At 53.1% G+C, this 27,687-nt stretch overlaps 2 protein-coding genes across 2 annotated transcripts in view; one reads left to right on the top strand and one right to left on the bottom strand.

The window, feature by feature from the left end:
- ZMAT4 (zinc finger matrin-type 4) overlaps window positions 1-27,687 on the bottom strand; it is a 165,271-nt gene that overhangs the window by 14,111 nt on the left and 123,473 nt on the right. The window lies entirely within an intron of this gene.
- TCIM (transcriptional and immune response regulator) lies at window positions 10,043-14,466 on the top strand. Its single transcript, XM_080370586.1, has one exon. It carries the CDS (start codon window positions 12,285-12,287, stop codon window positions 12,603-12,605), a length of 321 nt encoding a protein of 106 aa, XP_080226712.1. The 5' UTR covers window positions 10,043-12,284; the 3' UTR covers window positions 12,606-14,466.

A 27,687-nucleotide genomic window follows, 5' to 3' on the forward strand; every position in this document is an offset into this window, starting at 1 on the left:
CCCTCGCCCGCAGCCCCGCACCGAGCTCTCTGCTAGCAGCTGGGGTGCCTCAGCCAGCAGCCGGGGGTTTATGGTTTTCTGGGACACAGCAAACATCACCTCCCTGTTCATAAAACGTATAGCAGAAATCGAGTGCGCGGCAGGGTGAGGGCCTGGGTGAGCAGGCTCATCTTTAGGCCCCTGGATGAGAGGGGTATGCCACGCACCTTCCCCTCCTCCACAGACTGGGGGAGCATTAAAAATACATCATGACTATGGCCTGGAAATGTCTTGTGTGTTTGGGGACAAGAAACCAGAATTTCCTTTAATTCCCCTTCGGGGCATCCTTTCACCTGCAGCGAAGCAGGGGAGGGTTTCCCCACGCACCCTGGGGCAGCAAGGGGCTCCCCGGCTCCCCCATCCTGGCGGCACACACCCGCTGCTGGAGCAGCTCCAGGCTGGGTACAGCCAAGAGGGGAGGTGATAAAACCCCAAGGTTTTGAGTGTAAGCTATCTGAGGCTGGGGCTGCCTTTTTCTGTATTTACTCAGAGACGAGCACAGCAGGTTCCTGGTTTATGATGCTGCATTGGAGTAATTTGAATAATAAATACCATGAAGAAAGTGCATTATTATGAAATATGGGGTTTTCCAATAAATAAGTCATGGCCATTATTTGCATGTATAATACCAAGAGAGTGTATCTGGGACAGCTGGTGCTGGCTGGAGTGTCTGACAAGATTTGCAATAACTCAACATCCCCCTTTAGCTCACCTCTTACTCCAGCTCCACTGGGTTTGCATTTTAGGACTCGGGGGGTTGATGCTGTTGGGGCAGACCCCATTTCTGCAAGCCCTTCCTTGCCTGCAAAGCTGTGCCACATTTGCCACACGGACCCAGGGTGCAGAGGTGCCACCCCCAAGGGTCTGACCTGAGCCCCAGCCGCAGGATGCGTGCTCGCTCTAACAAGAGGAAAGCGGGTGAACGGCTGGGAACAATTTCTCTAATGCTTGGAGTGGCGGTTCACACCAGGAGCCAGGCTTTAACCAGTGCCTGCGTGGTGGCATGTCGCCGGTGCCACGCGGAGGAAGCGCCGTGTCTGCCTCAACGCCTATTTGCAGAGTTAGTCACTGCAGCCCGTGGTTGCTAGACCCGGTAAACAAGGGCAAACAAAGTCACTGGCGTTCCAGGCAGGCACGGTGAGCCCATGAGGCAATCCCTACCCAGCTTCCCGAGAGCTTGTCAAACCGATTTCTTAGAGAAAATAAAAAAATGGAAAAAAAGACAAGGCACTGCTATTATTGCAGTAAGAGGCTGTCTCATGCTGGGCTCCGCTGCTAAATATATTCTGTGTTTACTGTATGCAAGAACAGTAGGAAGCCTTCTGAAATGGCACCGGGGTTGCTCTGATTTTTTTCAGCAATCAATCATGCCTGGCTTGAGCCATTTTTATCCTGACAGAAATGGAAAATATTTTCCTGGTTTAATTTCTACTGATCAAAGACATTTCCTCAACAGAAAGGAGGCCCCATGGCCCTGGGGGGAGAAGAATTCCCAGAGGAAACTATTTCACTGAGGAGACGCAGGGCACAGCTCGCTCACAGTGGGATGCCCTGCAAACAGACTGGGCGAGTCAGGACACGATCGCTGCAAGGCCAGGAGCGGTTAGCAAGGCTATTAATCCTTTTTCTTCCCAATTAATTTGCTGAACAAGAGACTTGGTGTTTACCTGTGTGCTGGCAGTGCAAACCTGCAGCGTTTGCACTGAGAGCATCTCGAGGCCATTGCTGCTGTGTGCAGGCAGCGGCAATGCCGGGGCTGGGTGCATTTGCTCAAGGGGACGCAAGCCAGGAGCTCCGGGAGGGTGGACAGTGGCCCATGGGTGAGGGGCAGTGATGTGCATGAAGGCAAGGGCACAGGCCTCCCCCCGAGCATCCTTCCTTGGATCCCACCTGTCCCACCCCGTCCCCCGCGAGTGGCTGCCCCGAGGTTTGTGGGTGCAGCCCTGCCTGCGATGGGGGCAAGCGCCATCCCCTCTGCCACGCCAGCATCCTCTGCCAACATGAGAGAGGGCTGTGGAGGGGCAGGGTTTTGGGGTCAGATATCTGTTGGATTTTGTTTACTTTCTCCATAAGATTTCCCTAAACAGTGTTGGGAAACACTTTCCATGAACCTCATCGTGGCCGGAACTGACTCAGCTTTCTGCTCGGAGAGGGTTCTGAAGGCGAGCTCACCGGCCTCGTTAACTTGACATCATGCTCAACACTGTTTACTCGTCGGTAACATATCTTATTTTCATTTGTGCTCCCGATGCATCCCCGCCAGCCCCACAGCATCCCCGGCTCCCCCAGCACATCTCTACTGCACAATCCTGCCTAAAGCACGGCTGCTTGTGGGGCAGCAGGCACCATTCCAACAGCAACTTGTCATTTAGGGAGCACCGGCGACCACCCCCACACATGACTATACCCAGACCTCGAAACTTTGCATTTCCCTTTCCCTTTTTCCCTGCCCACTGCAGGGACAGAACCTGCACTGTCCTTCCAGCCTTCACCTGGGCTGCTCCTGAGAACACAGGGCATTGCTCAGCTTTTGCTCCTTGATGCTTTCGCAGAGCAAAAGCGAGCTGCTCGGAGCAATCCAGGCAACTCAAGTGCATTCAGATCAGCAGCAGAAAACCCACATGAGAGCTGTTCTACCCAGTGTTCTCCATCTAAATGGCTCTTTCATGTATTATGGAAAAAGCACGCGGCTCCGGGCTGGCGTTTCAGCACATGAATTACACGGCTGCAGCCATCGGCTGCTGTGGCAGGGGCCATGGAAGGTCATGTCACACACAGCTCTGACGTCACACCAGGCAAGATATCAGCAAGATTGACAATGACTGCTCCGGCCCTGTTCTGATGACTTCCAGGGTTTTTTATGTAAAAAAGAAAAGACACGGCTGGAAGCAGCATCAGGGCTCTCCCACCTGCCTCCAGAACACCTTGTGCGCTGAGCAGCCTGCTCAGCGTGCTGATCCGGCCCACGCCGAGGACAAAGCAGCGACTGAACACAAGAGCAGTTAACAGCCCCCGGCTGAGCCCCCCACCGTCGCGCAAGCGGCCCCAGCAAGGAACCTGTCGCCGCGCTTGTCTGCGTGATTTGGGCAGCCCCATGACCTGCAGTAAGGACTCTGCAGTGTACGTACAACGTCATCTATTAAATATAGAGCACAACCTACACGAAGATTTGTAGCTAAGCGGTCAGGCTTGTAAGATCCAATACACAGCCTGGAGACCTTTCTCTCCCCAGACGTCTTCTCACGCCAGCTCCCGCTTCGCTCCACGAGTCTCGGACAGACCCTCGTGATGGACACATTTCTCTCCCGAAGGCAGGCATTAAGACAAATCTGATTTATTTCTCCCAGGCAGATGCCGACAACTTCAGAGCACAAACTGCAAACTGGGCTGGTTTCTAGTTTGCCACCGAACCTCTGACAGATCAGAGCTGCAGCGGGAGCAGCCACAGCTCACACTCTCAATTAGCAGTTAGCTGATCAGCCGGGTCGCTGTCAGAGGAGCTGCAAAGCACTTTTTACCTGTACGCATCCACAGAGCATCATCTCTCTCCCCTTTCCTCCCCTCCTACACAGAGCTGAAATAAACTTGCAGTTCTAGAAATCTTCCTTTTTGTTTGAAATGCTTGCATAAATAACCCAACGCAGACAGACTGAAATACCCATAAACCAGCGCTGACACTTGACAGGGATTCAAGGGCAGATCTCAAGAACAAAGACAAGGCTCACTTGTAAACAAGGCATCAGTCACTTAGATTATAACAATTAGGCAACATGATTGTTGGGAAACATCTAGAAAGCATCACTGCAAGAGCTAAACAAGCCCGAGAGCAGGGGCTGGCGGCGGGCAGTAAAGCCTCGGGGGGTTTCCCACCCTGGCTGCGTGGAGCAGGTCTGTGCCCCGTTGCACTCGATGGTTCAGGGATGGCGGGAGGCTCCCTGGCCCTGGCTCTGCCCGGCACAGACCCCAGCTGGGGCAGGTGATGCTGGCACGGCACCCGCAACTGCCTCACCCCTGTCCTGGAGACAGGCTTTACAGCCCTGCTATTGCTCTTCGGAGCCGGAGCTGACGCGCGCTGCCTATTGCAGTTTTCTGGGGAAAACAACCACTGGAGAGGTTCAGGAACCTGCTGTAACCCCACGAACAGCTGGGGAACAGCCCGAGCCTGGCCCTGGCAGCTGCCCAGTGCTCAGCCATGCAAACCCATGCAACAGCCATACAAACCCATACAACAGCCATACAAACCCATACAACAGCCATACATACAATGCGACACCTGTGCAGCACAGCTCCCACCCCCCAAAAGCGGCCAGGGCACGGCCAGCTGCACGCTGAGGGGATCTGCGGCAGGGCTTCAGCATGCAAAAAACACCCCCAAAAAACATATGCAACCACCAGCCCCTGCGACTCGGCTGCCACTGCTGCTGCTGTAGGCAGATTGAAGGCAGGGCCCTGCGGGGGGTTCGGGCTGCAGTGCCGCCCCGGTGACGGCAGTGGTGACAGGAGGAGGATCACAGAAATTGCTTTTCTAGCAGCTACAAAGCAAAAGCTGTTGGGCCATGAGAGAGGGTGATGGGAGGCAAACACCATCTGTTGTCTCCAAGGAACTCTTTTGTTACTGGAGAAATGAAGTACAAGGCTGATAACACCACAATTTCAAGCTCATCCCACACAATTTAGATATCGGTTGATTTCCTGATAGATCTCTGTAGGCGCAGGCTAGGTGTTTCCCTCAGCTCTGATTATCAGTTTTCTCCTCCCAGAGTTACCCAGCTACACGTCCCCAAGCCTCAACTGCACGCTGCTGCCGAAGGCACGCTGCTCTTCCCCAGAGCACTGCCAGGACAGGAGCTACCCCTGCCACGTGCCTGTTTGCTTTGCCACAAGATTAAGGAACTGAAAACTAAATCTGCAGGTTTTTTGCTAGCAAAGCCTGTCCCTTTGGACCAGAGGCTCAGCTCCCTCTGCACAAAGCAGGTGCATCTTTCCTCACCAGGGGACATGCTCTTTAGTTTGCTTCTGGATGGATCACAAACCAGCAGGGCATTTTGCAAATCAGAACTGAAAATTGCCTCAAAAGCCCCAGAGCTGGGCAATAGCCTTATTGCTGCCCAGCAACTCACTCAAAGTAGGCAAATAAGCAGCAGACGCAGATCAAAACCAGATTCCAGGCTGAGCTTGCCATTTTAACTAACTCTCTTGCACCCTGGCATGGTGCTGCTGTTTGTTTCCCCACCACACTGTACCACTCGCAGAGTCACAGCATTGCACAGGCGTCACCCAGTTTTTCCCCTGTGTCGTGGTCCCAGGCAGACCCACCAGCCCTGAGCCTTTGGTGATCCACTGCCAAGGCCAGAATCTCCTCTGCACCATCACTGCCCTTACCAGGTACCGCAGACCAGCAGCTTACTGCCCCCCTAGTCCCCTACATTGCCTCATTGCTGCGCATTGCCGCTGTTCTGCCTTCACCCCGACCGCTTCAGCATCCCGCCCCACCAGCCCCGCGGGAAGCTGTGCCGTGCCATTTTGCACATCTGGTTCCCGATCCAGCGCCGACCCCTGTACACAGCCCTGGGCTGCAGCCACCAAGGCTCCGGGAGCGATGTGGGGCACCGGGGGCCCCCACGAGCCAGAGCAGCACAAAGGCACGCATCCTGTCTGTCACCCATTTTCCAGCAGAGGAAGCGGCTCGGCAGAGATTAGAGCCCTGATGAGGGGGACACTTGAGCGCCGGTACGTGTACATGTCGCCCGTGGGCTGGGCTGTGACAATAACCCGAGCCAGCCGCGCGTCCCAGCCCCAAGGCAGGATTTCCCGTGAGCCCATCCCCGCGGCACCAGACAATGAGCCGTCTGACAACTGGAGACAGCTCTGCCTTCACCCTTCTCTAGCGAGGGGTACTCGGGGACCTTCAGGAAGATCAAACAGGAAACTCAGCAGAGAAAGAAAAAGGTTGTTCGTGCTTGAAAGTCTAAACTTTCATTGCCGTACCATTTCTTGCTGACCCAAGAGGAAGGTGCTGAAGTCAGGACATTAAAATACTTTCCCTGGCTGCAGTGGAAATAGCAGGACACGCTGAGCCGGTCTGCAAACACGGTGGGTAGGTGCCACTGCAGGGTGCTGGTCCAGCAGCATATGGCACCCACCTGACAGAGCAGCCCAGCTGCCCACCACAGAAGCTGCCCAGATGCGGGGCTCCTCGGCAAACCCACTAACTTCTACCCTGCCCGCGTGCTCCGAGTGCATCGTTCGCCTGCTACTGCCTGCATCCCCTCTAGACACGGCTTTTCTTAACAAGGCTTTCAGCCGTACCACATGCTCTGGCTGGCAATCTGCCACCAGCCTCTCTAGTAATTATCTGTCACTACAAGTGGGGAGCACCCACAGCTAGAGTTTCCCTCTGCAAGATGACTTTGGGAAGCCTCAAGCAACAGAAGCCACCCATGGCTTCTTTAAGCAGCCAACCTCCCCCCCATCCCCAGCCTCTCCAGCCCCCCGGTGCCAGTCAGCATTTCATGCCAGAAGTCGATGTGTCCTCAGCTCAGCTTTGCTGAACGCAGGGCTTGTTTTTCAAAAGGGTTTTGCTTTTTAAAAGTGCCAGAAGTTTCTGTTTCTGTTCTGTTTCTTAACAGGCATGATTTACTTACTGTAACTGGCTATTCATTATGTCCTGCACTGCATTATTAACTCGGTGATCGCACATTTAGCAGAGAATTTATGAGAAATGAGGAGACATTCATTACCAGTAATACCACAAACTTTACTCTTATATGGTCTCCCCGCACAGCGCACTGCTCGGCTCCTGCAGCCGCGTTCGCACAGCCTGGCAGCGTCAGCGCGTTCCTTGCGCCTGGGCAGGACGGGGATGTGCTGCAAAGCTCCAGGACCACGGTCCCCCTCGCTCAAGCCAGTCTGACCTGCAGCCTCGGTGCCACCATCCCGGGACGGACCTGCCTGCAGGGACACCGTTGCCAGAAAGCCGCAGAAGGACCAGTGAGGGGCAGGACTATGTTCTCACTCTGCACTCCCGACAACTCCTCTTACTGCATCAATGCCATGAAAATCTGTTATTTTCTCCAACTTCTCAGCAGCCTGTGCTGCCCTTAAAACAGGGACAGCGCAGCAGACACCCGCATCACACCAGCTTCGGGTCCGACTGGCCGCTGCTGGCTCTGCCATGTGGCAGCAGGATGGCGCAGGGGTTGCTGGTGAAGGAGACGAGCCACGGGGCCGAGGGAGCCCTGTGGGGAGATGCCAAGAGCCACCACTAATAAAAAATAAATTCTACTAATACTAAATCTTGCTCACCTTGGTTGCAGGAGGCTGGAGCACAGAATTAATGCCGTGCAGGCTACACCTGACACAACGCCACCACCTGTCTTAGCAGCCCAGAAGCCAGCATCTAATTTATTTTTCATAGCTAGGATAAAGAAAAGTATTAAATAGATGCAGTGCAAATTTTTTTCCCTATTGAAAGTTTTTCCGATGCAATTTAACCAGTTTAATGGTCTCTTCTGTTGCCTGAAAACCAACAGCTTTTTTTCTGTTTTTTAGGCAGGTAGCTGCATGAGCAGGATTGTCTAAGAAATGCTTTTACTTTCCAGCAACTGAGCTGCAGCAGAGATGCCCTTAAAATACACCTCACTGCACCGCACATCTGGATTGGGGATCACAGGAAAAGTCACAGGGAACACACATGGTGAAGTTAAAGTTCTCAGGCTTTGCAAGCAAAGGGCATGGTGTCCTGTGTGAGACGTGGGACAAGCGTTCCCAGATGCTCTATTAAAAAAACCAGCAACCACAGGAAAACCCAACCCAAACAAACCCAAAAGTGGACTCTGTGCTGTACAGAAAGAGGCACAGGAGCCACGGTGAGTAGCTGTAGGCAGGCTGGAGAGCCAGGGAAGGCCCTGCCATTTGCATGACCTGGATGTCTGACAAATTCCCAGGAATGTGGATTCCTTGAGGAACACGATGAACCAGTTCCTCTGTGACCTGACAGCCATCCCGCAGCTGTGACTGCTGCAGAGCACTCCATCTCAGATTTGCTTCCCAGCAGCGAGCAAACACCAGGAGCAGCATTTCTGGCCTCTGAGAAGGGCAGGGGTTCTCCAGCCTGCACGGGCAGCGGCGGGAGCGAAGGCTGTGAGCGAGCCCGAGCGAGCTCTTGTGCGAGGGAAGGGTGGGAAGAGAAGAGATGGCTTGAGGCTCCTGGGCACTCCAGATTCTTAGGTTTTCCACTGAATGAGCTAAAGACAAAGCACATATCTGTATTTTAAGACAATCATTTGACTTTCCTCTCCTGTTCCAAAGCCTTCTAGATGCCTGCCTGAGGCTCAGTTTCTGAGTCTCTGCAGCGCGGATGCTCTCCGAGGGGACTGCTGCATCTTTCAGTGCCAATGTGGTATTACGAGCCGTGCAGGCTTAGGCAGGCTAGTGAAGGAAAGCTATGCAAAACATGCCCTAGCAAAATGCAAAGGCCTCCCAGATGACCTTCTTTGGAGTGATTTTGGATGGCTACATAAATGCAGACTAAGTTTTCTGCACGAGTTTGCAGGAAAGGCACTGGCTGCTCCTGCTGCCCAGGGCAGCCCCGGCCTTCCCTCCACCTGCTGCTCGCAGGGCTGCCGGCTCCTTGCAGGGACTGGGGGCTTTCCAGAAGCCCCTACAGTGGCTTTTGACCCGCTGGGCACCCTGCTTTACCTGCCTCTCCTACAACAGTGCAGCCGGGGCAGGCAGGATCCTCTGGCTCTGAGCTGGAGATGCCTCTGGGTCTGTTTGAACAGGCTTTGCATGGCCAGCGGAGCACAGAGCTGGCTGCTGACTCACCATCCTTCCTGAACCTTTCCCTCCGGCAGCTGCTCGCTCTGACTGCGAGACCCAGAGGCTCGCTTTAGCCTACAATAAATAATTAGCAATTCAGCTTCAAAACCTTCCCGGACACGACCTGGGATGAGATGCCTGTGGGTGCTCGGCAAGTGGCGCTGCCAGATGCCCCTGAAGGGTCCCCACGCCCCCAGGCTCAGCACAGACCTGCCCGACCCCCCAACAGAGAAGCCCCCGCGGAGCTGGAGCGCTCTGAGCCCATCATGCCATGAGAAGCAGAGTGCGATTAGGGATGTGGCTGAGCTGCTCCGCAGAGATGGTGGGGACAGGAATGAATCCTCCCATTAACGTGTGAAATGGAGCATTTGCGTTTCACAAAGCAATTATACAATAATAGCAGGAGAGCCACGGTAGAAATCACATCTTGTCTGAAGTTTAGCTCCAATCCAACACATGAGTAATTCTTCCTAGGCATTACTGGGAAAGCAGTATTAAAAGACTGATATAAACAAAAATTACTGGAAAAAACAGATGAGGCATGCTTCATCTCTCAGTCAGAGTTGAACACAACTAAATTTATACAAAGTGGGCAGAGAAGCTTGAAGGGGCAAAGACATTTGTTACTGCTCAGTGCAAGATGAGCTCACACAAAAACGCATGCTTCATCATGGCAGCTTTGTGATGTCTTACTCCTCAGGCATCAGCTTTATTCTCGGTTTCCATGGCAGATACTTTTCTGAGCTTGTATCTTCCACAAATATCGCTAATTTATTCTCTCAGCCATGTCTCTGGAAATACCTGCAGAATGATTCCACGTGCAGTAAGAGTGGTGAAAACCAGGCATATGTTAACATGCCTCAGCTCCTGTTTTTGACCAGAGGAAACAAAAGAAAGGCTCATTTTCTACAGCCTACAAGATCATGGCCGATCTTCTGGCACTACTTTTTGCCCTGAGTACTCTGAAACTGTACTATTCATCCAGTGAAGCAACGCTCATTTAGCATTTCAGCCAGACACTTTTTACAGGTGAGTTTTCTCCTCACACAGTGCCCCGGGCAGCACCTTGCATCCAAGCAGGAGTGGACCCCCGGGCAGCACCTTGCATCCAAGCAGGAGGGGACCCCCGGGCACCACCTTGCATCCAAGCAGGAGGGGACCTGCAATGAGCGTCGCCCTGCTTTCTGCTGCTCCCCCCTCGCATGCCATGTTAACAGGAGCCTATAAAACATGAGGCTTTTTCACAGGCAGAGACCCAGAGGCCAACCACATCAAAAAGGTCCTATTTTCAGGTTTGATTTACCAGCCCTGCAAATGTTGAGCAAACAGTGGCTGATGTGTAATTCTCACAAATTCAGCAAGACTACAGCAAGGCGAGAGGCTTTTAAGTCTTTCTGGCAGAAGGAGAATCACAGGGTTTTGCAAAGTAGTTGTTTATACGCTAAAGCACATAACAGCTAGCACATACCAAAGAAATTCAGACAAACTTGTAAAAAGTAACCCGCACAATGACAGCGATGCAGAACCGGCGGAAAAAATGGCAGGCATGTGCAGGGGGAGCTTGTGCCAGTAACGACGGCATGGAGCAAAGTCCTGGCAGCTGCAGGGAAAGCCCATCCTCTGGCAAAACGCGGGTGAATGCAGGGCACAGGGCTGTCTGCCAGGACGTACCCAGCACCTATGGATCAGTCCCTAAGTCCCAGGTGGGAAAGTGGTCAAACACTGAAACGCAGCCCACTCCCTCTCCTAAAGACCAAAACCTGGCAAACCCTGGCTGGCTGGATGCTCCTGGGAGCCTGGATGGAGGTGGGACTGCAGCCATTCTGGGGGCCAGGTAGCAGCCTGCCCCGCTCGCCATTCACCCCGTTCTCTGCCCTGTGCCAGTGCAAGCGCCTGCCACGTGGGCTTCAGGGGCTCTTTACCTCCCCCGTGGCTGCCGCTGGCCACGGGACAGGGGGGTTGCCAGGATTGTGCTCAGGCACATCCCCTCTCTCTGTTCCAAAGGAACAGAAATTTTAAAGGGAATGTGGAACGACCAGCGAGTGAGTGGGCCATGTGACTTTGGATCTGCTCATCACGGTGGTCAGAGATCCACCTCCACATCTCTCCAGTAAATAAGGGAAACCCCTGGGGCCGTTGGTCAAACCATCATGGGGACAGAGGCTGTTTCTGGAGTTTTTCAGTAAGTATGAGTAACAGGGGTCATCAACAAAACCAGTAAACAAGCAGCTAATTTTCCAAACAGTGCCTCCGCAGCATCCGGCCGCTTTTAAGCCATTAACCAAAATACACTTATCTCTGGCTTCCTGGCCTCAAGTGACTTTAAGCCCACTGCCATTCTGGGCCAGATTTAGTTGTGCTCAGTAATGCCACATTTCTAAGCCCAGCAGGAGCTCCAGTGGTCAGAGCCAGCCCCTTGCAGGCAGCCGTGCCCAGTCCACGTCCTCAGTGAGAGGGAGTCTCAGAACCACAGAATATCTTGAGCTGGAAGGGACCCATAAGGATCATCAATTCCAACTCCCTGCTCCTCATAGGACTACCTAAAACCAATTCCTATGACTAAGAGCAAGTCCTCCCAGCCCAAGGGCTTGGCACTGGCCAAGGGTGGTGGGGACAGCACAGACTTTTGGAGCAGAGGAACTGCACTGGTGAGCTGAAAATTTAAGAAAAAGAATGCTTGAGGCAGAAGCAGGGCAGCAAACCACTCGGTGCTTTGCTGCAGTGCAGCGTGCATGGTGGGGCAGAGAGATTTTACCTGCTGCCCCGGTGGGAGCACTGCCACGTGCAGCCATGGGGTGTGACGTCCTGGGGAAGTTACCCCAGAGGACACTACGGATCATCTGCCTTTGGTAAAACACTTGCCAAGTAGAACATACAGCTTCAGGAGCGCTAAACGTGAGCTGCTCATCCGGGGAGCAGCAGGAAGCCTCCCATGCCCAGACCTGAGCGGGTTGTGCTGGGTTGCTGTACTTCTGTCTCACCAAGACACAGACAAGGGCTCACTCGCATGCACAGGCTCGCACCTAACACCTCCTACTAGTAATACAATACTTCTCACCTGGAGTTTTAACTGCTTATTATATGCATTATATATCCTGAACAAAGTTTGAGCCGTACTAGCTCCAAGTCCCGCAGTGATGTTTGAAGTCGTGTGAAACCTGTCCTGCAGCGGGTGAAAGAAAACCCAGCCCCACCGCAGAAACACAGAAATCTTTTCTCCTCTGCTGCACAACAGAGGAAAGTTGGCAACTTAACTGTTAAACTCGCTTATGACTATTCAGTGTTGACATCAGCGTGATCTCATCGCTGTAACCGGAGCCCTCCGGCTTTTTCTCCAGGCTGCCTTTAAATACCAGCCCTGGGAGCCAGCGCAGCACCCAGCCCTCTACTTGCACCCAGGGCGCACCCGGCAGCACCCCAAGTAGATGAAAGCAAAGAGAAGCTACAAAATTCCAGCCATGTCCACATCCCTGCGAGTGAGCCCCTCGGTCCACGGCTACCGCTTCGACACAGCCCTGCGCAAGAAAGCCGTGGCCAACATCTTCGAAAGCATCAACGAAGAGTCCCTACAGAAACTCTTCAAAAACTCCGGAGACAAGAAGGCAGAGGAAAGAGCCAAGATAATCCTCGCCACCGATCAGGACTTGGAGGAGAAAACGAGAGCGCTAATGGCACTAAAGCAGAGGAGAAAAGACAAGCTGCTTCAGTTCCTGACATTTCGGAAATACTCCATTAAAGTTCACTGAACTGATGGAAGGAGCAGAAATGGAGGAGAACATTTCAGGATGGGACTGTTTGTGACCTCCTGCCACACACGGCGCGCTCCAGGGCCTGGCGAGGGTCTTGTTGGACCTCCCGCAGGGCTTCAGCCCCACCACGCACGCAGCAAACTGCAGCGCCGATGGCAGCATCCGCGTGGCCAGCAGTGTCGGTGCAAACAGCAGCATTGGCATGGATGGCAGCATCGGCGCAGCTGGCAGCATCGGTGCACACGGCAGCATCGGCATGGCCAGCAGCGCAGCGGCCAGAGGCTCCCAGAGGGAGGGCAGACCCCCGCAGGAGGCAGCCAGGCTCCTCTGGGCAGCCGTGGGACTGAGCCGTGGGGGAAGCCGCACGCCTGGGAGCGACCTGAGACCTTCTGATGGACTAGGGGTTTACTGACTTCACCTGTGTGTGTTGCCTTTCCAGACATTTTCCTTAAAGTCTGTGCCCCTGCTGAGCCTCGCTGTCTAGGGCCAGGAGGGAGGTTCTAGAGACTGATCAGCTACTGATCATGGATCACTTTGCATTTGTTAAAATGCATGTAAGCGCACCGTATGGGTGCAGTAAGTTCATCCTGCAGGGAATGCATTTGCTCTAGAGACACACTGCGCCTTTTCTTTCTCGAGCTGTATGTGTGCAGTATAAATTGTTTGCACAGAAGCAATAATAATGATGTATTTCCCTGAATTTACTGTGAAAACCCCTAATATTTTGTTCACTTCCCATTAACACTAAAAAACTAAATATCATAACTATATTTCTTATTTGTATAGATTACAATAGCTATTAGATGAGTACTTCATGGCAATATTTTATGACAATATTATAATATCAACTATAATTTATTGCATATGACAATCTGAAAATTAATAAATTATGAAGTAAATATAAATTCTCTTGTCTGAAATGCTCAGTTCTCCTGGAGAAGTGGGGTTATACTTTTTTGGTCATTTCATATAGATTCTGTTCTAAGTGCAGACTACCTGCAACTCTCCTTAATTCCCCAAATGTTGATTTGGCAGCCTGTTCTCAGAGCCTGCAGCAGCCCTTGGCTTCCCTGCAGTCCTACCACACACTCCAGCAGCACCAGTTCGACCCATGGTTGCTGTGGTGACTCCAGCATTTTCAGAAAGACCTCACCAAATTTAGCTGTAAATCAAACTCAGCTGCTAGTTTCCCCTATGTAATAAGGGAGAGTTACATCATTTGCAATAGCATAACAAAAAAATTGGTTTAGAAAATGACCGGTTCTGAGCCACAGTGAGCAGGGCGGTTCTTCAGGCTCTTGGCATTCCTCAAAGCAGACTGAGAACCCACACTTGGCTCCCCAGCATCCGAAGAAACAGAAGTGAGTTATAAACACTTTGGCAGTGGAATCGGACTCAGCTTTTTGCAGGTTATGCCATGCTATCATGATAGACTTTGCTGAAAATACTTAAAAATAGACAAGACTAGTTATTTATAAGTATGTCCTCTAATAACCTGCTGGTTTAGGAAAAAAACATTCCCATGACTCTGCTTAGAGCAACGAAGATAAAACAATTCAGAAGAATGAAAGACCAACTAGGTTTTTTGCCTACAGTAAAAACTCCAAATTGCCTTTAAGTCAGGGAGACTAGATATAAACCTTTAAATGCCTTAGTAGAATGGATAATTGTAATTATTTATAGCATGGTGAAGCATGTCCAAGCATTCCCTGAGAGCACCGGGTTGGGGAGCGCAGCGTGCAGTGTGCAGAGCAGCACTGGCTCCCCTGAGCATCCCCAGGGCCACGCGGCACAGCACCAGCCTCCCGAAAGCAGGAGGCAGAAGAAGCGCCGCAGCCTTCACTGCAGCCTGGAGGGCGAAAGGCAGTGAGGCAGCAGGAGCACACAGCCAAGCATTGCTGCCCTGCGCTCCGCATCCTCACTGGGGCAGGGGAGGGGTGACACATGGTGGTCCCTCTGCCTGGGAAGACTAGAGAGAGCTGGGGTCACACCTGGTTTGGGATGGACCTTTTTGAAAGAGCCTCCAAAGGCTTTCCAGAGCTGCCCTTGCCCAGAAAAACCTGCCTCAGAGCGGGGTTTGCTCCAGAAGCAGTTGCCAGTTTTCCAGCATTCAACCTGTTCCAGTGCAGCGTCCCACACTCAGACACAGCTGTCTCACCCACTCCTGACACATCCCCACACGCCATCCCCAGTGACACAAACTGCCTCAAACAGGCTGTTCCCAAAAAAGGCCAAACGGAGCCATGCAGAGGCCATCCACAGCCCCGGACACACCGTGCCGCCCCTCCCGCTGCCTGCGCCAGCCACTCCAGGCAGTTGGGACACAGCGTCTTTCCTCCCGCTCCAGTAGGTTTTCCCATCAGATCCATTTCTTGTGTGACAAACGTTTAAACCAGAAACCAGCGGGGCGATGCAGCCATCCAATCCATCTGCCTCTGTGGTGTGCTATACAATGGGACCCCAGCGAAAACCCTGTGGAAAGAGGATGCTCTCAGGGACCTCCCTGCTGCCCCTGGGTACCAAATGAGCTTTGTGCTGTCCTACTGCCTTCCACTTCCCAGGCTCTGCTGCTGGGGCTCTGCTCACCCCCTGCCTTGCCTCAGACCATCGACAGGCTTTTCACAACACACCTCCTGTGCCAGGGCCAGCTGTGGGTTTGTCACAGCTTCGCCACATCTTGGCCCCCAATACCAAACCACAGCTCCGAATGGACCCATCACACACAAGCACAATTAAAGCACGCATCCAGAACCTGCCCACCTGAGGCACAGCTCTACCGGGGATGATGGTCTTGCTCAGGGCTGCAGCTGCCTGTTTCCCCTGGATGGAGATGCCCCTGTGCCTGGCCAGCAGCACCCGGACTCGTGCTGCAGACCCCCCGACTGCCAACAGCTACATCCAGCCCAATGCTACCAACACTCAGGGGAGCCCAATGCATCACCTGCCAACTTTCTTTCCCTGTAGAAAGCAAATCTGAAGGAAGTCACAATTGCAGCAAACTGAAGGCAACACGGATTGCAGCAGCTGCTGCTGGCACATCCTGCTGTTGCCCAGACATTCCTGCTCACAAACTTTTGTATAACATGATCGATAAGATCCTGTGACTTTGGGACTTTATGGTCCCTCTTGTCTCATTACATTCAAGTTATTGGCCCAAGTAGCATTCCTGATAAACAAAGGCTGCTTATAAAAGAAGTTATGCATTTATTGGATTTTTACAGTAGAAAAAGGCAATTCTCCTTGGTCACAGCCTGCATGCCATTTTGGCAGGTTTGTGCTTCCTGAACAGCAGTTCACATCTCACAGTGAGCTCAGGAAAAATTGCAATTAGTTGTTATGAAACATTTGTCAATGAGAATTTGAGGTGCAAACATCCAGCTGTTGCAGTCCCCTCACACTCACGGCACTGCCCTCTCTGCTGCCACTCCCCAGGGCTGCAGGTGACGGCTCAGAGCACCCAGACCCGACCCCCGTGATCCGGCACCGGGCAGCCTGTGCGCTCGCAGGGGTAGTGGTGCCCACACTGTGCTTTGTTTCACGTCCAGACATGATCCGTGCATACAAGGTGCAGGGGGCAGGTCACCCGGCTGTGCCAGGCCCTTCCTGCGCGCCCGGTGCTGCAGACGCGGTGTCTGTCGGCGCGCACACGCTGCATTCACGGGGCAGCCCTGCAGTGCTCCGGCCAGACGCGCAGCCCATTGTCAGCCTCCCCACGCAACAAACAGAGGAAAAGGCTGTGCAAGGCATTTCCTGCCTCCAGGAGCCGGGCGTTTCCATTTATTCTTCTCCCTGAGTCAAACTGGCTGTACTGGGTGTCCCTCTGTCCCGGCATCCTGAGGAACATGCGTCTGAATAGCTAATTTTATCTAGCTTTTCTAATGCTCTGTCATAGAGAGGCGCACAGCGGAGGGGGTGGCTGTGCCTCCCCAGCTCCAGTGGCTGTGCCCAGGAGCGTGCCGGTGGGCTCCCCACCACAGGCAGCTGGAAGAAGCAAGCTCTGGCTTGTTTTGCAGGCTGGGGAAGGCGGGGAGCCAGCCTGGAGTGTGTCAGAAAGAAACAGGCCAGAGCAAAGGGAGGGGGTCAGTTACAGCAGGCAGCACAGAGACCCCACAGTCTGTCCCCCCATGAAACACCCATCCCCATCTCTCCAAAAAACTGCTCTTGCAACCATCCTGATGACGGGAAGATGGGGCTGGAACAAGTCAACAGCCCAACTCAGCCGGTCCACTGTGTTCAGAGTGATATGGGGATGTTCCCCAGCATCTGAACATCCAGTACCGTGACCTTTTAATTTCTGGTGAAATCAAATACACACAACACGATCAGAGTCCAAATCAGAGCTGGGCCAGTCCTCACATGGCAGTGTTTGACAACAGCAACACCTCCCAGACAAGTTTCCCTTCCATGCCATTGAGCAATGGGGAAGTTAAAAATTGACTGTTCAGCTGAACCGCACATCTGTTTTGCCCGCATGCAGACGCTCTCCTTTGCGAACGGGAGGTTCAGCACCCTGCGGACAGCTGGCACTCACGGGCAGGCACCCCAGGGCAAGGCAAAGCCACCCCTTCCCCACCCTGGGCAGCACAAGGGGAGAAACCATCGGCTGGCAGCAGCTCCGCTCTGGAGAAACTGGCGGGGACCAGGAGGACAAAAAGACTTTTCACCTGGCACGGATTAACTTCATCAGGAGCAACGCGTAGCCGGGGCCAGACCCAGCCAGCTTTGGCACAGTACAACAGCACACTGCCTGCCCAGGGAGGGCTCGGGGAAACCCCTCGCTCCCACGGGAGCCTGGAAAGGCACAGGGATAGACAGCAGCTGGGATGAAGGTGGCCCCCTCCAGCCTCCCCCAGGCATGCAGTGGGAGCTCAGCGGTGCCCAGGCAGGCACATCCAGCTCAGCACCAGCGTGGGGCAGTGCCACGTGCCTGTAAAACAGAGGCACAGATGAAGCATATTTCATCTGTGACTGTAAAAGGAAAATATCTGCTATAAAGCGTGTTAAATGTGAGTGAAGACCTACAAAGTGGTGAGATTTACAATTGGGTTAGTATGGTTATCACAGAAAAGAGCTGGTCTGGAGTTTCAAAGTGCAAATGCCTCACGTGCAGCAAGATGATGCCACAGTGTCGCTTTGAAGTGATAGACAAGGCTATTTATGAGAGGAAAAGCCTCCAAAATACCACAGCCAACAGGAGATGGCACAGTTGTCATATATCTTTGCTAAAAAATAAAACTCAGGCTATGATCAGCATCTTAATACATGGCCCTTAAAAAAAACCCCACATTTCCATGGAGCTGTACACCAAGTTGGTGCACGTGGCATGGCACGAGGATGCTCTCTGCTGTGCTAAGCAGTGAAGTCATCCCCATCCAACAGGCAGCACCTCAGAAGCCACCGCTTACAAGGGATGTCAAGGTACTGAGATGTTTCTAACACATCAGCACCTAAATGCCATCTCTTACAGGATCAGCCACTTCACGCTGTTTATCTGCACCTCTGCTCTGCACAGAGGGCTCATGAGGCCTCTCCAGGAGGGCACAGAGGGGCTCAAAGCCAGGAGGGCTGGCACAGTGGTAGCCCGTGGGCTCCCTCACATGCCAGGAGGTTTCTGTCATGCCTGCCTCCCCGGGGAGGTCTGAGCAGTGAATCAGAGCTGAGCCATCCAGCCTTCACCTCCCGGAGTCCAGCCCCTCCGGGCGCCCACGCACAGGGCACATCATCCCTGTAAGTGGAGGCTCCAGTAACCGAGCAACAGTTGGGACTCAGCACCGCATCCTCCCCCGTGGAAAACCCGCTCCCTCTGAATGACCGAGCACAGGCCCAGGGCTGGGGGGGGGGGCAGGGGGGCTTGCTGACTCATGCCAAAGCGACTGGCTCCCAAAACACCCCGTGTGGAAACAACGGGGAGCGGTTCCTTGGAGCTGCCTGCACAACAGGCAGCTGTGCTGGTCCAGCTGAGCCCTGCTGCCCTCCCACGACCCCGGCGCTCCACGGGGGAAGATGTTCCCCACAATATCAAGAAGCTGTGTGAACGCTCAGAACGGGCTGAGAGGATGCAGCAGTGAAGCTTTTCAGAGGGAATGTGAGGCCTGAAAGGCGCCCTAGGTGCCAACCCCAAGGCAGAGCCCTCCTCAGGAGCTGCCCGAGGGTGGGGGTTCAGCAGTGCTTGGGGTCTCTCGGCTGCCCCAGCCCACACTGACCCATTGGCCCTGATCCCAGCAGCCAGATGTCCCACATGCCTGGGGCAACAGAGGTGCACCCGCCTCTCGATGTCCCTTTTGCAGCACCAGCCCTAAGCAGGAGCAGGTCCCGGCACTGCGGCTCACGGGCCGGCATTCACGGCACCACGGGCTGGGCAAGGCTCCAGCCTCCCATGGTGCATGGCACCCTCCTGGGAAATGACCCAACCAGGTGGCTACACCATCCTGCTCCGTTCCTCCTGCTCTCCAACAACACCAGAGAATGATTCCCTTTTTTAAATGCCCATGCAAAAGAAAGTGCGTTTCCACTGTCTTTGCAAAGTGAAGGTGCTTTCACGCCTCAAGGAAGCAGGCAAAAACCAGCATACAAACATCTCACAGAACCTTGACACAACTCAAGGTACTTTCTCCACCTGCTACTGTTTCTGCTTTGACATTGCATAATTAAAAGGAATGAGAAAATTGTCAAATTATGCTTCCCAGATTGGACGTATTCTCCAACTGGGTTTCTATTTAAAATTCACCTGCCATCCTGAATGGCAAAAAAAGTTTTAATCCAGGCACAGTTTTTTCTCTCCCTCTCTCTGAACTGTAAAGTACAAGACACAATTAATCATTTTGCAAATATGCTCGTGAGCCATCAGACCCTTTGCCTCTGCCAAACTTTTTGGGAGGCTCTGATGTACATCCAGCCACCCTCGCCTGAGTGTCATTTTCTGAGCCCATTTGCAGAATGACTGCACAGGGCTGCCAGAGAGTTCAAGGACAAAACTGCAATTCAAAGACATATTGAAATCTTGACCCGAGTGAAGTCCATGGAAAAAATCCAGGCAACTTGAAGGATTTTGGGCAGAAGCAAAAACCTTGAATATATTCTGCAGAAAGTGCTGCCAAACGTGCTGGTTTTGCCCCAATTCAAACAATAAGCCTCTTCCTACATATGGATTGGTTTAGCTGCAATAAAAAGTATGCAAAAATGCATTATGATGGTGGAGAGACATTTATCAAAGTCAAGGACCAGGTTTTCCCTGCTCAACTGGCCAAGAAATAATTTATTTTTTTTTTTTTTTAGGAAAGTTTTTTAAATTCGTCTGAAATTAATTATCTGCAGGGAAGGTGAGGTAGAAAGGAAGGACTGGTGTTACCTTGAACTAACTCCCGCATCATCCTTGCAGGCAAAACCACAACGTCCATTTCTGCTCGTTGCAGCGTTGCAGGCCCCCTCCCTGTTCCTATTTTTTGCAGCGTACCACCCATCCAGAGCCCTTCCCAAGCATGTTTGCTCACAGCAAGAGTCACTGCTAGCTTGATCCCTGCTGGAAAGAGCGTCCTCGCGAAGCAACGTCTATCTAAGCAATGAACACTGAGATCGGGACATTATAACAGCTGGTTTCTGTCTCCTGCATGAACTGATAAATGGGTATTTCCTGTCCATTAAAGCTAAGCCTTTTACATTTCCCCCCACTATATTTTTCTCACAGCAATTCCTACCAGCCATGTACTCAGCCAGATGACATGCCCTGCAAAGCCACGTAGGCAATGAAGAAGAGCAAGCACCAACGAAGCAAAACTCCAGACCACGCTGCCCTTCGGGTGCTCGGCAACTGCAGCGCGGCCGTGACAGCCCGCGCGGTGGGATGCAGTTTGTTGGGCTTGAGAGAGGCCATGCCTGCAGCCGGGCGCTGCGTGGGCACGCACCACGCACCACGCAGCCCTGCGCTCGGCTCCTGGTGTTCACCACCGGTGTCACTGGCCACCAGTCACCCATCGGAGACAGCCGCTGCCTCCGACTTTTCAGCAGGCCACTAGCAGCCAGGCACGAGCATGGGGACGGCTCCGGAGGGCTGAGGGCAGGCTTGACCAGCACCTTCCCCCCCCTCCCTCCCTCCCCCCTCCCCCCCACCACAGGCAGGAGCAGGCAAGCCTAAGGTAGCAGGACTCTGCAGCACACAGGAGCTGCCCGCTGCTCATCTGCCAGGCTGCACGGAGGGGTAGCTGCGCCCTTTCGGTCTCTGCAGCTGGGAGACCCCAGATTCACAGCGGTTAATCCCTGTCTGTATCTCTGCCTGTGCCCCCCCCCGGACCAAGCCACAGTAACCCCCCTCCCAGCGTGCTGCCAGGCACGTCCCCTCTCTCCCAGGAGTGCTTGTGTTATAAACCTTTACATGCTTGATTGCAGGGCTTACAGTTTGCCATAAGTAAATAAATTAGGTATAATTTAATATTTGATTGTAAGATTTACTGTTCTATTCTTTACAGCTTCTCAGGTGGATGCCCAGTAATTGAGCTAAATGAAGAGCCCCATTAATTCCCGACACCGCGGAGCAGCTCCGGGTGCTGGCTGTGGCAGGCAGCATGCAGCAGAACCCGCTTGGAAAATCCACCACCTCCAGATCCCAGTCCCCTTGTGTGGGGGACGAGAGAGTCACTCTTCCCGGGGGGAATTTAAGGAGGGAATTATTGCTCTTTGCCTGTAATTAATGCACAGAGCCACATGCACCCACCCCGCCACAGGGCAGAGTCCGGAGTCCCCTCGCAGAAACCCTGGGCTGTTTTGGCACAAAACCCAGGGACAGTCTGAGGTCAGCTGTTACAGACTGAAATTAGCTTTGCCACTACTTTTGAGACCCTTTCGTTTTGAATAATGCGAACTGGTTTTTGTAAGATATTAAAGCTGGGTCAAGCACTTGAACTCGAAACAGCGTCCCGACGTATTTTAGTAGCTTGCCGGTGCTGAACCACGTTGCATACCTGTGAAGGCTGGCTGACAGGCTAGGTTTAACCTCCCTTCTGCTTTCAGCTGTGGATAGCTGGTTTTGTGCCTACAAAATTAAAAATTTCATCCTTTTGTGTACTATATTAGCTCAAGTGCCCCTGTCCGTTCTCTAACTATGTTAATCTCTGTCGCAACGCTGTTCTCTGCAATCCATTGTGTAATCGGCATGTTTGGGTCCTGCTTCAGAAACAGTTCAAACACAGCCCTCCAAACTGGCTGCTCAAAGCCCCATCCTATGGGAATTACATTTGCAGCGTGCTCTCTTCCCACGCAGCTCCAGATAAAAGTCCCCGGGTATCGATGTCAGGGGAAAGCTAATGAGTTAATTCCCATTTTGTACTTGTTTTTTCAGGGTTCAGCTAGTTTGGTTTATTGAGTTCCAGATGCTGCCCCGTGTCGCTTTATGCCAATTCTTAGTTAAAGCTTGAACCGTTGCTCTGGAGGGTGAAGGGGGATGGGCTGGAGCCCCTGTGCCCCGCAGACGCCCCTCCCTCTCCTGGCTGTCCCCAGGTGAGCCCCAGACCCCAGGAGAGGCAGGGCTGGCAGCTGGAGCTCTGCTGCTTTCCTCCCGCACCAGCCACGCTTCCACGGGCACGGGCACCCACCTCCCCGCTGCAGCCCTTGTGACTGAGCTGTTGCAGGGATCTTTCTCAGAAAAAAAATATCTCATTTAAATTAACCAAACAAGCTTTCCTGGAAGATAATGCCTTTGCTCTGTTGCTGACTGAGCTTTGACTAAGCAAACCAAAATTATCTTTAGCTGAGAAAAACATCACTGAATCTGTACTGGCCTGGACCTACCCCTACACACCCCTTGCACAGGCAAAGTCCCATTAACCCGAGCAGGAATTCAGGTTAAACATCAGCCGAGTACTGAGCTACAGAGCACGACAGCACCTGCCCAGCAATTCCACATTTTCATATCGTTTACACTATTTACATAAAGCAAGCGCATGAATGCCTTTAAGCCCATCCCTGCGGGCTCCTCTGCTGCTGCTGGGGCATCCTTGAGCCCCTGCCACCACCACGACAGCTGCACCACGCAGCAATCCACTGTCAGGGAGCAAGTCTGAGCTTCTCAGACCCCCAGGATCTCCACACCCACACTGCGCTAGTTTTCTCTTCCAATTATTTTTCAAGCTGCTATAAACACACAACCAAAACAGCCAGCAATTTAAATCTTTCCCCCTCCACAAGAGATATTTAAAACTGAAAATACTTTTTGCATATGAATAGTGCATTAAGTCTGTGTCCCACGTTCCCTGCAGCAAACTTTGATCATGGAAAGGTCCCAGAAATAGCTGCCCCTAAATCCCATTGGCTTTCCAGCCCCTTCAGCCTTCAGAGGAAACAGCTCTTTCTTCTGCTAGATCACCTCATGGGGTTTTGACCTTCCTTTGGTACTCAAAAACCGATTTAGTGGGATAAATCTTGGTTTGAAAAGTAATTAACATTTTCCCCTGCATTCATACTTCTAACACAGCCCAGGGCAGCCTGCTGAAGAGGGGAAAGGCTGCAAGCATCTCCTGGCTTGCTGATGGGGACTGCTCCCCCAGTAAACTTAAGTCACCTTGGGATGCTCCAGTAAACCTCTGCATCGGGCTTATCACTGCTTCCCAGAGGCCCTGCAGGGAAATTTTAATATTGTAACAGGAGAGCAACCTCCTGAGCTGTGGATGCTCTGCCGTTACAAGCCATAGGGGCTAATACAGGCAGCTTGCTGTTCACACACTTATTATCAGTCCGTGAATGCCATCACTGTCCCACGGGGCACGTGCTTTTGGGGCTGCCCGAAGTGGATGCTTGGATTTTTCAGAGGTCCCCTCCGCTGCACTTTGGGGGAACATCTACAGCTCTACCTGCCTTGCACCCTCCCGCTTGAGTTTGTAGCTTGAGTTTTGGGCATGGGACCAAACCTAAATCCAGGACCATGAGGTTGTGCTGGTCCTTCCGTAAAAAATTCCTAATAATAGCAATTTCAGATTTTAATCCTTGAGCATGACTAGTCCCACATTCCTTCATAAGACTGGAGGGAGCCCTGCGTCCCTGGAAGCAAGGCCAAGGGAGGTAGCTAATGCTCTGCGTGCGGCAGACTCCCATGGGCAGGACAGGAGGGAGCGTGAAGGCATTCGCCTCCAAACACCTGTGTGGCATCTGGCCCAGCGGGGCCAGCCTCTGGGTTGCTGTGACACCCACAGCCCCTGCAGCAGCTCTGGAGGGCTGCAGCAGGGTGCCCTGCAGCGTGGGGGGTCGGGGGGACCGGTCCCAGCACAGCAGTGTGCCCTGCACTGCAGCCCTTGCACAACCTCCTGCGTGCTGCCGGCACCCCAACACCCCGGCTCTGGCGTGCCCCTCTGCAGGAGCTGCATCTGGCCACTTTCCTTAGCCCAAAGGCAGCTGAGCATGTTCGGTTCATTTAAGAACCAGTTAATTCCGTCCTCTCCGCTGCCTGCCTGGCAATGGCACTGGGCTCAGTGGCTCATGCCAGTGCTGTGAAACTCTCCGGACTCACCCCAAATGCGGCAGCAAAAAGCTGGGGAGTGGGGCCAAAAGGGACAAGCTGGGCTGGGCAATGGTTTGCACGAGTGGGACCTGTGTACAGCACCCCACATGTATGTCCTGAGGACTGTGGATGGTGTTTGAGGACTCCTCCTTTCCTTCCGTTAAGCAGTTGGATTTTCTATCAAAACCAAGCTGGAAATAGCATTTTTACAGCTTGCGGCGGTGCCGCCCTCCTGTGGCTTGAAAATTGCTCGAGTTGGAATAAAAACAGCTTAAAAATCTGATGTAACATAACCAAGCAACTAAACCCTACAGTTAACGGCCTTCCCTTTGGTCTGGCAATGCTAAATACTTCAGCTTGGCATCTGAAGCCAGAGCAACTCAGCAGTAATGTGAGAAAGCAGCTTACAAGCCGATGGGGTTTTATCCTCAGTTATCGTTATCTTTTAGCTCAGCATCGTGATGCTGCTGCAGAGGCTGGAAAGGGTACGCTGCTGGGATGCGCTGCTCTGCTGCCGACACTCCCCATCCCGGGGGTTCTGCTCGCTGCTGTGCTTCTGTATTTACTACCACAGTAGAATTTATGCTCGAGTAGAAACAAACCTTAATTTACAAAGTCCTGCGAACAGCGTTTTGCCAGGTGGCGTTCGATTCAGACTGCGGCCGTTGCGCTGCCAAGTGCAAGGTCTCAGCCTCGCACAGGCGCTGCCCGCCGTGTCCCACCGAATGGGGGTCCCAGCAGAGGGGTCCCAGCAAAACCTCGTGGCCGAGCCCGGCGCTGTGCTGCCAGGCGGGGCGGCTCACCCACCGGGGAGGTGCCTGAAGACTTGCAAGGAACACTAGCAACCCAAGCACAGACGCAGCTCATTTGCTGGCCAGGATGGAAGAAAATATAAATCATATAACTTATGTAAAGGAAAACCTGGAGACAAGCTGCACAGCTGTGCTCCCAGCACTGCCCTGTGCTCCTCACTCCGCACCCCAATGACTGCCTCCAGGTCCCTTCTGGGGACACAGCAGGGGTTTGCAGGGCTGGATGCAGCAGATGCTGGTCTCCTTATTGTGCACTATGTACCAGGCAGGGCTGAGCACCCTCCCCACTCCCTCAGCTCTCCACATATATTCACAGCCTGGAGGAGCATCTCCCCACAGGGAAACCCTCCTCCGACCATCGGAGCTTGCACCAGAGGCGTGGGCAGATAGAGGGGTGAGCGAAACTCCTCTGCTCCCTGCTGCAGCGCGTCCGCCTTCAAAGGCACTGGCTGCAGCCAACATTTGAAGAACACAGCCATGTCCTCAGGAGGAAAGCTCTGAGATATCTGTACTCAGTGCTGGAGTAACAGTTTGCCTCCAGAGCTGAGTAGAAGCAGTTACTGTCAGTTCATTAAAACCTGCTGCTGCGGAGCCCTTCACCTGGCGAGGTGGCGGACCCGGCCAGGCTCAGCAGCAAGCCAGCATCTGGTCCACCATTAATCGCAGGCTCTTACACTGACTTTGTCAAAAAACGTATCTGCTAGTAGCGCTGATGATTTCCAAATTACTTCAGGCTAGATGACACCGCAGTGAGGTGGGCATGACTACCCTGCACATGCTTACTGGTCCCACAAACTCCCACCAAGAGCTACTGGCTCTGTAAAGTTCATACATGCCAAAAGGTTTCCAGGAGAGGGGGATCTGGGACAAATGTTTCACCCCAGTGACTCACCAGCTTCCACAACACCTTCTGGGTTTCCTACTTGTGCTATGGCAACAGCAAATGCAACACATTTTTGTAGGGTGTTTCATACACTAAGCTTTTGCTGAAGCAACTCAAGTTGCCAGAGTCCAGGCACGCCTTAGAAAAAGCACCACAGCCAGCGCCCCAGCGAGAGGCAGCCACCCACACAGCTCCAGACAGGGCTGTGGAATAACGTATAGCCATAGCAAACATTTTCCAAAGAAGCTGGCAAGATGCCGGTACAAATGGTGCTGCCACACCTTGGACATTGATCCAGGGCTGTGGCACCGGTGAGGCAGCTCTCGGCCACAGGAGACCTGCCAGAGGCGAGGGGCAGAGCTGGTGAGCAAGCCACACCGGTCACGGGCAGGGAGAGGGCTGCGCGGACATGGAACATGGGAGCCCTGCTCCACTGCCTGCCCTAAGCGCTGCAATTGCCGACATCAGTGTCCTGGGAGCAGAACCTGTGTTTCACAGATTCACCTCCTCTGCCTCTCACTAACAGCCCACGAAAGCTCCCTGGCAAAGCAGGTGACTGATGAGGTCGGTGATACAGATGCGGCGGTTTGTACATTGTGAATGTAAAACACCAAAATATACAGGAAAATGCTCAGTCAATCAACAACCCAGCCCAGGAGTTCTCTCATTGCATTCCTAAGGAAGGAGACACACACCTTTTCTTTCCTAATAACCCTTTTGATTTTTTTCCAAAATGCATACTATATCAATGCAACTATAAACCAACAACACATATCTAAAGGCAGCCGACAGCCCAGGACTGCATCCCTATGCCCTTTCGACAGCTTCACCCACCACATCCTCGCCAAGGTGCAGCACAACCGAAGTTTGTTCCCTGATGCGGAGTGCGAGAGGGGACGCGGAGCCAAGCCCTGGGTGCTTCACAGTGCTGGCTCCCAACGGTGCTCTCCCCAGCGGTTCAAGGGAGTTACACTTTGAGAAACAACATCTACCAGAACAGCTAGCACAAAGACTGGGAAGCAAGTCATAAGCACGTGAGCTACCACAGCACTTGGCATGAGCCAAGGAGAGCGATGGTGACCCAACGGCCAGCAGTGCCAGCACTACCCCGGGAGCCCAGCCCTGCCCTGGGCAGGTGGAGCCCACCAGCACCCCCACTGCTGCCTGCAATGCTGGCCATATAGCCCCCCAGCCAGCTGTAACCCTAGTTATTTTTTAAAAGTGACGCCAGCGCTTTTATTAACCTCTTCCTCAGCTTTCCCTGCTCAACCAACACCAGTTTCTCCCACCTCCATCTTCTCCCTCGGGTGCACACAGTAGTGACCCCATCAAATGACAGCAAGCAGCAGTAAAACCGGTGGTAGCATTCAGCTAAAGCCCCCCTCAGTAGAGAATGTCTCCCTGAGGTCCTCAGTGGGCTCTTTGCTCGGTCGCACTCCCCAGCCTGGAACATTTTTGGGGACGGGTTTCACAGTAGCACGCCGCTGGCAGGGCTCATGCATTGGGGGGTGTCTCGGGGGTGTCAGGGGTGGGTGCTGCACAGGGAGCAGCAAGCTAACCTGCACTGGGGTTTCTCTGGGAGCACCACAGAGGAACAGGGACCACCCAGCTACCTTGCACATTGCAACACACTTTATTCTCTGCAGCAGAGGTTAACTCATTCAGCACTTACCCCGTCAGGCACTTGTTTGTCTGTGATTGCCCCGGTTTATTGCGGAGCCTTTCCAGCAATTATGCCACACTGATACCCAGCAACCAACCCCGTGCAGCGCTCCATCAGCATGTCACTCATCGTAAACATGCTTCATTAGCTTCCACAGGCTAAAGGCTAGCTGACTCTCTGCAGCGAGCACTGCTGGAAGCAACAAAAATTATGCAACCACTTCCCAAGAATGTGCATGT

The sequence above is a fragment of the Falco punctatus genome (assembly GCF_963210335.1).
Source record: "Falco punctatus genome assembly, chromosome: 20".
Classification (NCBI taxonomy): domain Eukaryota; kingdom Metazoa; phylum Chordata; class Aves; order Falconiformes; family Falconidae; genus Falco; species Falco punctatus.

What these genes read in the sequence shown, in the direction of transcription:
- TCIM (XM_080370586.1), top strand. Translation starts at nt 12,285, where the DNA reads ATGAAAGCAAAGAGAAGCTACAAAATTCCAGCCATGTCCACATCCCTG.